The following is a 13241-nucleotide window of genomic DNA, read 5'->3' as shown; positions in this document are numbered from 1 at the left end:
AAACTAAATATAAAGGAATACACTGGCCAACGTAAGATATAGAGTTGACTATTTTCTAATTATCAATAATTGCATTAAAAATACAGGTGAATCATCCTTTTCACTAATGAAATTTCCCCCATTCCTTCCAGCAGAGAGAACATGATATATACAAGAAAAAGTAATCTTTTCATAGACATTCAGCTTTTTGTTATTCTGCTAAAATTGAGTTAGTAGTATTTTATTCTACTGTAAATGCCCATCCCCATGCCTGCACAAGTGTATTATCAAAACAAACAGTTTTCCCATCTTAGTGGTTTGGATCAATGCATTTTCTAACATCATCTCTTTTTTCTCTTTTTGGATGATTTTTCAGTCTAGTTTAATTGACTTGAAAGAACATGCATCATCATTGGCATCAACAGGGCTGAAAAGAGACTCCAAATTAAAGTCTTTAGAAATAGCCATAGAACAAAAGAAAGAAGAATGTAGTAAGTTGGAAGCACAGCTGAAAAAGGTAAGTGCCTTCTCACAAAATTCTTATTGTGGAATAGACTAAACTCTTCACTTCTCTGGCATATACAAGCAAGAGGTCCATTTAAAAAATATGGCTATCTTCTGCTTTCTGCTGATACTAGCATCAAACAATGTTGACTTTTTCTTATGAAGCATGTATAAAAACTGTGAACCTGAAAAAGTATCTTAAAATTCCTGTCTTAAGGGGTACTTGGAAAAACTGTGACAATACTGGGAGGAAAAAAGTTATGGAAACCAGCCACTACTATATGTCCAAATCTAAGTTACTGTTAAAGATGAATAGAAATGTTTGTAATGTGTTAAAAATGAAAAAAAGATCTCATTCATGATCAACTACTCTTTCTAGTAAAAAATATCTAGGTCTTATACTGTTATCTGAATTTATTTATTTGTTTAATGAATTTAAATGTTGAGGTAGTTAAAAAAGTGTTTAATAGATCACAGTTGGCAGTTCTTTATTTATATCCATCAAGAAGCAGAAACAATCATTTAAAGAAAAATATTTTAGAAGTACAGTACTTATCCAATCATTTTATATAGATTGCTGCATTACAATACTAACTGATCTACAAATTTTGTTGACACATTTTTTTCATATGTTTCTTTGACTTTTTGCTGTGTCATTTGGTACTGTCTGCACTCATCATTTGAATACCAAACTCATGACATACTCAGTGGATTTTAGTATCATGTTTTCCTTACACAAATAGTAAATTAGCCAGTGACACATGTAGATAAAAGTTTAATCTTCCCCCCACAGCCAGTTCTTTGGACATGAATTTACATGCTTATGTGTTCTAAAAGAGGTTAATTATCTTAACGAGAATAGTGACATTTTTAGGTGCAGATTATGCTACCCTTCCCCATGTTGATTAGTTAGCCTAATTGATTTCAGTTGATCTCCTGTGGGCCTCCATTTAAGTAAAAAGGGAGTATGTTATTTATTAATAAAATGCAAAGGGTATCTAAATGAAAGTTGAAAACATTGTAGATTTATTATACCATAAATACAACATACATTCCCAGTGGGAACTGGCCTAAGATTTGTAGGAGACTCAGTATTTCCACAATAACATGCAGATTCAATATTCTTGGATTTGTTTAAAGGAATAGAAGCACTGGCTGTTAATGACAATGGAGTGCAAACAGTAATTTTTAATTTACATTTGCTTTAATAAAAGCTTTAATTTCAACTGAACCTAAAAATAATCCTGTGATAAAAGTATCTGGCTCTCCAGAAATTGAAATCTACCTTCAATTACCTATTTTATTCCTTAGGAAACAGATACAGAAGTTAATTTTGAGAGGATTTTAGTATTTTGTTAAAAGGAGATGGGAAGGAAAATCTATATTTCTTCATTCTTATAAACAATATACAAATCTGCGTGTTCTATATGGATGCTTACTGTGTCACTGGACACTCAACAACTCAGAGAGATGTGGCATTTATATTGGGCATAATTTGAAAAATAACTCCATTCTTTTAAAAATTATTTACAACTTGTATATCATTTATTTTTCTTAAAAATAAATCAGGGTGGAGACACTTTTAAATTAGTAACACTTTTAAATTAGTATAACTTAGCATTAATTGTGAGTTTTCAGTTGTATCAAGTTTTATTCCTCAATATCAACTTAACCCACCATAAATTTGCAACAGTGAGTAATTGTGAGAAGTCATAGTCATAAGTGCTATGCCCAGAAGAAATGTTTATGGAATACAAGGCTCAACAAAACGAGTGATGAGGAACAGTTTTGCCTTGGGATTTTGTTCCTCTCCTATTTCAATGTATTTTTAAATTTGTCCTTTACTTGAGGGAGAGAAGGGAATATATTTGTTTTTCCAAGATGTTTGTCCAGGGACTGACTATAACTATTTCTGAGTTTTATATAAAATATCTGCATTTCTGGGGGAGCAAATATGAAGACTGTGAAAGAATACATTCAAAAGTAAAACAAAAATCCGTAGGCGGATTCTTAAAATATTTGATTACAACAAACTGAACTGCAGTCCCATTATTAATTGAAATAGCATATGCATTTAAAAACAATAAATAGGAGACCATTCAAGTAGAATAATTGCTCCTGTGTTCATACTGTATTTTTCTCAACAGCAAAATTATTTAAAATCATGAGTGTGCTTATTAAGCCTTTTGTGGCAAGGATTATTATTTGGAATTGATGAGAACAAAGTTAGCAGAAAGCTCAGAACATTTTTGTGCCAAAATTGTACAGGCTTATTTTTAAACTTATTTTCCTTGCTAATTATGATGGACTATGAGGAAGTACCTCATAGGTAGTTACGTAGTTTTCCTGAATCTTATTATACACGTTAGAATTTCTTTCTTTTATTGTTTATCATGGAATTTAAATTTCCATGCTGTTGTTAAAATATTGTTTGCCAAACTGTACTGTTCAAAAGTCACATTGAATAAAAAATTCAGGCTTGTGTTAATACAAAGAGAAACTATAAATTTAGTGATAAAGCTTAATTAATCTTTTACTATTACTGTCTTTGAAATGTTTGTGATAAATTGCAGCCTTGGCTAAAAGTGCTTTTAGTGATTCATTGCTTGAGACCAGCACTTAATGTATCATCAAAAGTGGACACCTTTCTTTATTTCATGGGTTATTTAACTTGAGAAAGGGAAAGTAACACAAACCTTAAATTTTTTACTCCAGCTATTCTTTTTTAGGAGCCAAAGTCAACATTTATGTTTCCCCAGTGCCTCTCGCTTTCCCAAGGAATGTTTAGAAACTTAAATTTCTGCTTTTTTATGACAAGTTCTTCTGTGCAAATGCACTGGATTTGTTGAGCTAATGCTGTTTTCCTGGATCTTTCCTTCTTTTCCTGTCTATGCTTCACTCCTTCCCAACTTTGCAATGTAGCAAGCTGAACAGTTGTTCAATCAGATGTACAATCCAGTAAGTCCTTTCTGAAAGTGCCCGCTGTAACATATGAAAGCATGAGGATCCATTGACCTGACACTGTGTTGTGTTCTTCCTCTGTGGAGCTTTGCAAAAAAAATTTTGGTGAACACCTGTTTTAGTTTTGTCACAATAAATGAGCTTTGTGGACCTCAAGGCCATTTCTTCTGAATATAATATATACAAATTGGGAACTAGATAAATACAGCATCTTCCCATTTTCAAATGTATTTGCCTTCAGGTCCTCAACTTCCCCATTATATATATTTTTAAAAAGCATGCAGAAGATACTTTCTTGTTTTATTTTATTTTATTTTAGCACTATGCTCGTGGAATACTTTATCGGATCCTTCAAATTCAATATAATACATGGTGGTTTATTTATAATATCTCTACTGATTATATCATTAATAATACCTAGTAAATGTCCATTCAGCATATTTTTGTAAAGTTGTGATATGATCACAGTAGTTCAGAAGGTAAACAAGATCAGTTTTACTAGTAAAATAATGTGTATGTTCAGTATTTATACATTTAAAAAAAACATATTCTGAACAAGAAAAGGGTAAAAATACAGAATGATGAAAATAAATAACAATGTTGTTCTATTATTTAAAGAAGAGAATGTAAGAATACTTTTGGTTTGTTTGGACTTCGCCTTCTTTATTATAGTTTCGTACGCAATTTTCTTTTGTCTCTATTGTATTCATTTTTCAATTTTGAGGAAGAACAAAAGCACATTCTTATCTGTAGAAGATTTTCTGGTTGCTACAAAGTAATGCTGAAAGTATGCCATGAGCATCACAAGACAGAAATAATGTTGTAACTGAATTGTAATAACATAACAATTTATGACTCACATATATAATCACCATGTAATTCCAATCAGAAGGTGTGAGAGGGTTTTGTCATTAACGCCAATGGGCTAGGATTTTATCCTTATGGTCTGTTATTCTGTTGTTAATACTGAGAATTTCCACTGATGGAAAATTTATACGTATTGATAGGTGACTATATCCCATAGAATTCACCATATTTACTCCTTGAAAATTATATAATTACATTTGGAACTCAGCCATAAATTGTTTATAAAGAGCATAAAACATAATTATATACCCACTTTTTCATCCAGCATACTGTGGGGGTCAAATAATTTGTACTCTGGTACAATAGAATTATTTCTTTATATTGGCTTGGGTCATCCATGTGATGATTTTGGAAGTAGACCACATAGTTCCATGCACATCACCTGCGCTCTTATAGTGTACACCTTTTTTTTATTGCCCTCTCATTGGTTATCTTTTCTCTTGCTCCATGTAGAACACTCCCTTATTAATTAAGTTTTAATCACACAGTTCTAGTGATTGCTATTTATTGACCATTAACTTTTTTATATAGTATCCCAAATCTATCAATTTTACTTTTTGCAAAATTTTTTCTTAGTACCATCTTTCAGCAGTTCAAATCCACTGGATGGAAAATGTTTTACATGTAGCAAATGGTTACTTCTTGTCTTCAATGCACATTTTTCTAGTTATGTTTACTCTGTGTTCTACTTTTGACAAAATGAGAATAATATTTTTTCAAACTACTCTAAAAACTCGTTCTTTAGACTGCATGATTGCCATTAACAGAAATTGAGCCAAATATGTGTTTCCAAATCCACCACAAATGATATTAGAAAAGATGGATGGGAAAATTCAATCCCGTTGAACTCCAATCTTCACTTTAATCCTTTCTGAATTTAATAATCAATTTTTAAGTAAGCCCTTGTTTCTTCATACAGCCAGTTCCTTATTTGGTAGAATGATAAACCAGTGATAGAAATGTAGCCGTGTTAGTCTGGGGTAGTTGAAGCAAAATGCAGGACAATGTAGCACTTTAAAGACTAACGATGGTTTATTAGATGATGAGCTTTCGTGGGCCAGACCCACTTCCTCAGATCAAATAGTGGAAGAAAGTAGTCACAACCATATATACCAAAGGATACAATTAAAAAAAAATGAACAAATATGAAAAGGACAAATCACATTGCAGAATGTTCTGCAATGTGATTTGTCCTTTTCATATTTGTTCATTTTTTTTTAATTGTATCCTTTGGTATATATGGTTGTGACTACTTTCTTCCACTATTTGATCTGAGGAAGTGGGTCTGGCCCACGAAAGCTCATCATCTAATAAACCATCTTGTTAGTCTTTAAAGTGCTACATTGTCCTGCATTTTGCTTCAATGATAAACCATTAATTCACACAGTACTATCAACTGTAGCACACACTTCTCACTGAAGCTATTTTTAAAAATTCACAGAACAAATAGATGAATCTGTTTCATACTTGCAGGCTTTTTGGTAACAAAGCAGAAAAATATAAAATAGGCACAAATCCTCTTCACCTTGTTTATGAGAATATTCAAAATGAAGTTAGTGGGACTACTTATCTGAATATTATGAACAGAATCTGGGCCTTGTTTATTTTTGCATGTAGAGGTGAACACTGTTTAAATTGTGTAATCATGTCTTGTGCTAATAAATATTGGTTAGAAAACAGTCACATGATTTTTTTTTCTGAAATAAGGTATTGTGATAGTTTTTTGTCCTTTGAGCCCCTTCTGAATATTGACAATTTGATTCTGCAAATACTGTGCAGGAGCAATGGCAGATCAAAACCCAAAGCACCTGTAATATCAGTTAGCTTCAAAAGAAACTGAAATTTAAAGAGATTTCAAAATTTAAGGGGACAATACATTATTTAATTTATTATTGAACCAGGTAAAATTTGAAGGATCTTAGAAAGTATTTTCTTGCATGTACATTTATGCTGTTTCATTTAATTATTTTGATCAAGCACTAATTTTATCTTTTTTGCCAATTTGAATTAATATATACTAATCCAATGCATACATCTGATACAGAAAAATGAATGCAGGATTGTGGGCACAATATATAATAAATAAAATGTATGTCTTTAGCCCACTTTAATATTTCTGTACACAATTTGATATTTCGCATAGAAAAAAATACTTTGCTTCCACTTGTGAAATGCAAAATAAAAAACATGGTTGATAATATGAAATGCTTTTTAGAATCAGAAGTTCAATCAGAGGTCTATTAATCCCTAATGTGAGAGTATTGAATAACTTAATTGTGAATGTAGGGCATGTGTATAAGTACTACACTCTGCTGCTAAAGTACATCTGTTGAAGATGCTCTGTGCCAACAGGAAAAAGGTCTTTCGGAATAAAACACAACCTTCATGAGTGGCATAACTTATGTTGGCAGGAGACTTTCTCCCACCAACATAGCCTGTGCACGAGTGCTCTATGGCTGTGTAATTTAAATCAGGAGGGTTGGAATACATTTTGCAACATAGGCTGTACTGGAGATATAGTCTCGCTTTCTATTTACAGCCAGTCTTTTGCAAATTTTTAACAACAGCTGAAAACTTTTCCTTTTCAAAGATGTTTTATGATATTGCTCCATCAGCCCTCCATATATTTAGAACCTTTCCTATTTTTCTTCTATTTAGTAGTGTACATGGGTTTGATCCTGCATCCCTTCTGCAAAACAGTCCCTATTTTTCCATTTAGTCCAAAACTACTGAATGAGTAATAATCTATGCAAGTAGGGAGAAACTAACAATGGTTTGTAATACTGGCCCCATATTTATTTTCATAATGTTTTTAGATTCGAATGTTGTTGTTTTTTATCCTGGTATATGCATTGTGCTTTTATATTACTTTTATTGTTATTCATCTCCATTGGTGCAAGTAAACTTTACCAATATGGGAGGAGGAAGGCACACTAACTAAATTAGGGTCATATGACTTCCCCACACAACCCCCTATGTTCCTCCTCCTCACCCCCAGCTCAGGACCTCCGTACTGTTCTCCTCCTCAACCCAGCTTACCTGGGAGGAGAGGGATCTGGGGGCAGTACAGCAGCTGATAGTTCTGCTCCTTTCCCTGCTGCCCCTCCCAGCAGGAAGAGGAGCAAGAACTCCCAGTCCCACCTCCAATCCCTTCACAGAGCTACAGTATCTGTGTACAGAGCTGTGGGGACAGGACTGACAATCTGTTCTTTTCCTGCTGGGAGGGGCAGTGAATAGGGGAAGGACTAGAATGATGGCAGCTCCTTTTGCTGCCATAGAACACCCAGTCCTGCTCCCCCGGCCCTAGCCCTGTTCACAGAGATGTGGCAGCTGGTGGAGAATCTGGGGATGGCTGGCAGTTCTGAATTTGCTGGCGTTTTATTGGTATTGTCTCCTGCTTGGAGTGGTGTGCAGATGCATTGTATTAAGGGGAGATGTCCAGAAGGAATTATGCCCATGGAAGGTGGAATTCCTCAGAGAATTTGCCAGTATGTCAGGGATTATACCTTTAACTATATCTTTTCATGGATGCAGTATATTTCTGTATGTATGCCTAGCTAGCTCTGGTGTCTCTACTGTGTGGAACCCTGGCTCTGCTTTCACCCTTCCCATTTTAAGTGTCTTGAATACTGGGTGTTTTGGAAATAGTTATTTTGCTGGGGGAGTAATTGGACTTTTATTGTGCCTAGCTACTGAACAGGAGTGCAAAGCAGAATAGGGAATCTCCTGCTGCCATTTACTTCCCTTGTGCTTCCCGGAATCATTGTAAATTTTTATCGTTAACATGAAAAGTGATCAAATTGATTTAATTTCACATAACTAATTATAACACTAAAAATTGAAAACATTACTCTTTTATCTTCAGTATCCAGTAAATCTATATAATGTCCATTACAGTTACAATAATAAAAAGCAGTATCAAACCTATTTAAAACTGGCATGCAGACTGCCTCAATTAAAGCATCCATTATTATTAAATAGACTATTTCTGTAAAGCACTTTGATCAAGTGGATATAGTGTGGGACCGGGCGTCAGGGAATTTAGCATCTCTTCCCAGCTCTCCCATTAAATGCTTGATTGTATCTACTCTGCAGTGCGCCCTTGGATAGACAAATATGCCCTAGGTGGCTGTGTCTACACTGGCCACTTATTCCGGAAAATCAGCCGCTTTTCCGGAATAACTTGCCAGCTGTCTACACTGGCCCCTTGAATTTCCGGAAAAGCACTGACGATCTACTGTAAAATCATCAGTGCTTTTCCGGAAAAACTATGCTGCTCCCATTCGGGCAAAAGTCCTTTTCTGGAAAACTGTTCTGGAAAAGGGCCAGTGTAGACATCACAGATTTCTTTTCCGCAAAAAAGCCCCGATCGCGAAAATGACGATAGGGGCTTTTTTGCGGAAAAGCGCGTCTACATTGGCACGGACGCTTTTCTGGAAAAAGTACTTTTCTGGAAAAGCATCCTGCCAATGTAGACGCGCTTTTCCGGAAATACTTATAACGGAAAAACTTTTCTGTTTTAAGCATTTCCGGAAAAGGGTGCCAGTGTAGACGTAGTCGGTGTGTTTGGGTTAGCATGCTAAATATAAGGGTGTGTCTAAACTACATGGCTCGAGGAGGTTTCATGAGGCTTACAGAAGCGGTTGACAAAGGCTTCCCTTGTCAATCACGCCGCATCTAGACTGCCGCACTGTGCTGGATCAGCTGTGATTGTCGGCACAGCGCAGCAGCCATTTTTATTTTAATGAAGTGGGGATTATTTCAATACCCTCTTCATTGACTATGTCGAATAAACTACTTTACATGGCTCTGTCAACGGAGCCATATAGTCTAGACACACCCTAACAGTGCAGCAGCCTGAGTACAATCCTTCCTAACCTGTTATATACGCAGCTGACTACATCCAGCAGGACTATAGGGATTTTATCCCATTTATTTCTTTTGGCCACAGGGGAACAATGTGGCACAGTAAACTTCCATAAGTCCATACTCTATCTTCTTCCTCTTCTGGGTCTAAACCAGCATGAAGGAAGGAGAAGAAGGTGACTGTAGCTGGGACTTTTCAGGTTGGAAAGAAATGACAGAAGGGTGGGGAGATATGTTAGATGTCTAGAAAATCATGAACATGTGGAAAAATAGAACAAGGAAATGTTATGTATTCCTTCACTGACATAACACAAGAAGCTGACCCAATTAAATTTATAGGCAACAGATTTAAAAAAAACAAAATAAATTATTTTTTCACAAACAACTTGTGGAACGCTTTGCCAGGAGATGGTGGAAAACTCCAAACTATAACAGGCTTCTAATAAGAACAAAATAAGTTCAATGAGATTAGGTCCATCAATAGCTACTACTCAGCATGGGCAGGGATGGTATCCCTAGTTTCTGTTTGCCAGAAGCTGGGAATGGGCTAGAGGAGATAGATCATGATGATTGCCTCTTATATTCTTTCTGAAGCACCTGGCATAGGCCACTGTTGGAAGACAGATACTGGGCTAGAAGGACCTTTGGTCTGACCCAGTATGGCCATTCTGATGTTCTTGTATAAAGCTGAAATGTATCTGCCCTCTGCTATAACCCACTAGACCCCACTCCCCTTCCTGAACTGAGATAGAGCCAAGGAGTCCTTACAGGGTCTGTCTCTCTCCACAGAGTTAGTAACAAAATAAGAATATACAGGCAGTCCCTGGGTTATGTACAAGATAGGGACTGTAGGTTTGTTCTCAAGTTGAATTTGTATGTTAGTCGGAACTGGTACATATTGTAGGGGAAACTCTAGCCAAACATTTCTCCAGAGCTCAGTTTTATACTCCCACACCTCACTTCCCTCAGTCCTTTATTCTCAAGCTGAGGTGTCTGCTGAGAAAAGCCGCTCCGCGTCTCCCTGGTCTGCTGGGGGGAAGCAGCTAGTGCGGGGTTGCCTCACCCCGTTTGTAAGTAGGGATCCGATGTAAGTCGGATCCATGTAACCCGGGGACTGCCTGTATATTAAAATTTTAAGGCTAACCAGTGTCCCTTAAGTGACTTGCCACAAGATGTCAGAATATGTTAGTGTTAGAGCTGAGTGAGTCTAATATTTATTTAATTTTCTTTCTTTTATATAGAAATTAGATACAGTGCTCTGTCAGCTATCTGCTAAATTGTCTTCCAAAAAAAAAGTAGAGTTTTGCAGTACCATGGTAGCTCCTGGATAGAGATGATGTGAGTGAGTGGGAGGGAGGATGGGTTTGTTCCCTCCCCTCATTTAGTGCTTGGCAAGTACTGATCATGCTCAGTAACACTGCTGAAGCCTCTGTCCTCAGTCTGCCCTCCCTCGCTTTTACTCTCCCCCTCATCATGGCATGCACAGGTCACCCCCTCCACCCCCACAATCTGAAATGCTGCCCGTGTTGCCAGCTAATGGGAAAGGGATGTGTATGGGCCAGTTGTGCAAAGTGCTGTACACTCTGAGTTCCTGTTGAAGGCAATGGGAATTGAGAGTGCCTAGCACCTTTATAGGGTTGCCAGATGGTTTCAACAAAAATACCCGACACACTTGACATTACATCACAGTCTACATTACATCTTATTTAGAAAATAATGGACATTTATATTTTCTCATTTATATTTTTCAATTTGTTTCCTGAACAGAAAGCTCAAATACTGGACTGTCCAGTTCAAAACCGGACACCTGACAACCCTCACCTTAAAGAAGGTCCTCAGTTGTTTGCAGAACTGGATTTTGAGCCCTTATTGTACTTACTTAAAAATATGATGCTGGCAAAAAATAGTTCAACTATGGCTAATCCTCCAGCATGATACTGGGATTTCTAAAAGATAAAAAATAATTTATTGGTAGATGTGCCACCAAAGTAAAATAGATGAAGTACTGCAAAATACTCCCTAAGTACCAGACTCTGCAATAAGTTCACATAGGGAGACCCTGGCATCTGTGTGAAGTCTGTAACCTAAGAACGTAATATTGTCTTGAGGGGCGGGCTGGAGTTACAAGAAAAATAAATGTAGTGAACTTCTCATGTCACTTCCTTATTTTTTTCATAGTTAGATCACCTGTGTGAATAGAAATCCCAAAGTAGAAAAATAGAATTTAAAAACAAAATTATTTTCCTTATTATCCTCATGCTTAAATTATGTTACATGCAGAAAAAAAAACCTTTTTATTCTTCAGTAATTTAATTTATGGTGCCTCCTTTAAACACAAGACTTTTAAAAATAGATATTGAAAAATTTCTACTAAATCATTGCAAAGACTGTCAACCTTCTAACCGTAATAGTTGGGTACTGATTTTGTTCAAAACATGCATGTTTCATTTTGACCAGCAGTTGTTTCATTGCTTGCTTGCCTTGTTTATTCCCTGAAATTAAAAATAATAAAAAAAAATCATCTGCTCTGCTTAGGATAGCAGAGTACCTAGTGTTCTAAATATCATTAATTTTTGTAACATTTTTGTACATTTAAAAATGTTCTCTGAATTTTCTGTTTAATGTGCACTGTGGTAAACTACTTGTTTTTTCCCTGCCTGCTCTTTGAAGATGCCAATTAGGAATAATGGGAAACAAGGGGTAGGCTAAGCATTGCAGTGCATTGTTGTTTCCATCTGTCTGTGATTAGTTCAGTCAACAGTTTAAAACACTTTATGCCCAATCCTGCTCCCACTGAAGTTATTGGGGCTTTCCATTGGTTTTTGTGGGAGTAGGACAGGACTTTGCACTGTTGTTGTTGTTGTTGTTGTTGTTGTTTTCACTATGTTCTTTCTTGTCTGTGAAACTGCCACCCACCCATGCATGTGTTTGCCAGGTATATTTATTTGTGCCGTTTTCACCAATAGGCTTGTTCCTCTGATGTTTCAGGATAAGTATTAAGCGAAGAAAAAAAAAGAATTTGGGTTAAAACTGTCAGTGGAAAGCGTTCTTCTAGTTTTACCTTTAAAAACAGCTGTTATTCCTTCCTTTAAATTGTTAGTATCCAATGATATTTTAATAGATATCCAGTGGTTTAATTTGTGGATTAGGGTACTGCATGTGGTATTTTAAAAAATGTCTGCTTCTTTGACAGTATTAAACTTTATAATGAAACAAAAGTTAAGATTTTCATGGTTATTTTCATATATGAAAAACCCTAAACTGGGGTAAATATTTTTTATGATGAAGTTTTGGGAAATGAGACCTTGGGTGATTATACGAAGTATGCAGACATATTTTCTTTTTTCTGTGCCTTTATGGGAAAATGTTGCCAACTGACAGAAATACCCATAATCCTTTTTTCATGCAAACTTGCACTCTCAGGCTGCAGAAATAGTGCTGCCAGACTATCTAAACGATTGTTGTTTTCTTAACACTGAAGGCTCATGAAGCTGAAGAAGAAGCACGGCTGAACCCAGAATTTGCAGACAGACTGAAACAACTTGATAAAGAGGCATCTTACTACAGAGAAGAATGTGGCAAAGCTCAGGCTGAGGTTGACAGACTTCTAGAAATCCTCAAGGAAGTGGAGAATGAAAAGAATGACAAAGATAAGAAAATTGCTGAGCTAGAAAGGTAATTTTTCATTATTTGCTTTATATTGGATGGCCTATTTATTTAATTATCTTGATTGTAGAAGGACATAAAACAATAATAAAGTCAATTAATTTTACTTCACGAGTTGTACCTAAACACAAGTAGACGTGCTCATTGGTTTCTGAGTTACAGATTAACACGACTACTCCTGGGAGACTAAAAAACAAGTGTTATGTGCAGCCTTTGAAACAAATTTGGAATCTCCTTCTTTTAGCGAGAAAATAGTTGCTATTCTACATATCAAAGAGCGTATATAGAGAAGCTCCTAATAAATTTTGCAGACCTCTTTCTGCAAAACCTGGATAAGATATTGCATTATGGGAGCAATTTTGCTTTTTTACTCATAGTATATTAGTATTAGGTGAACC

General features: G+C 35.8%; 1 protein-coding gene across 8 annotated transcripts in view; it reads left to right on the top strand.

The window, feature by feature from the left end:
* ERC2 (ELKS/RAB6-interacting/CAST family member 2) overlaps positions 1-13241 on the top strand; it is a 1139467-nt gene that overhangs the window by 532758 nt on the left and 593468 nt on the right. For all 8 annotated transcript variants that reach the window (XR_016350432.1, XM_075938891.2, XM_075938890.2 and 5 more), the window contains 2 exons: positions 356-496; positions 12659-12852. Coding sequence is in view for 7 of the 8 variants with exons in the window: in XM_075938891.2 (XP_075795006.2) it covers positions 356-496; positions 12659-12852 (335 nt within the window). In the remaining variant the exon portion in view is untranslated. The remainder of the gene's footprint in view (positions 1-355; positions 497-12658; positions 12853-13241) is intronic.

The sequence above is a fragment of the Pelodiscus sinensis genome, chromosome 11 (genome assembly GCF_052426305.1).
Source record: "Pelodiscus sinensis isolate ZL-2025 chromosome 11, ASM5242630v1, whole genome shotgun sequence".
NCBI lineage: Eukaryota > Metazoa > Chordata > Testudines > Trionychidae > Pelodiscus > Pelodiscus sinensis.
The sequence above is the reverse complement of the archived record's forward strand: the minus strand, read 5'-3'. Positions and strand labels throughout refer to the sequence as shown.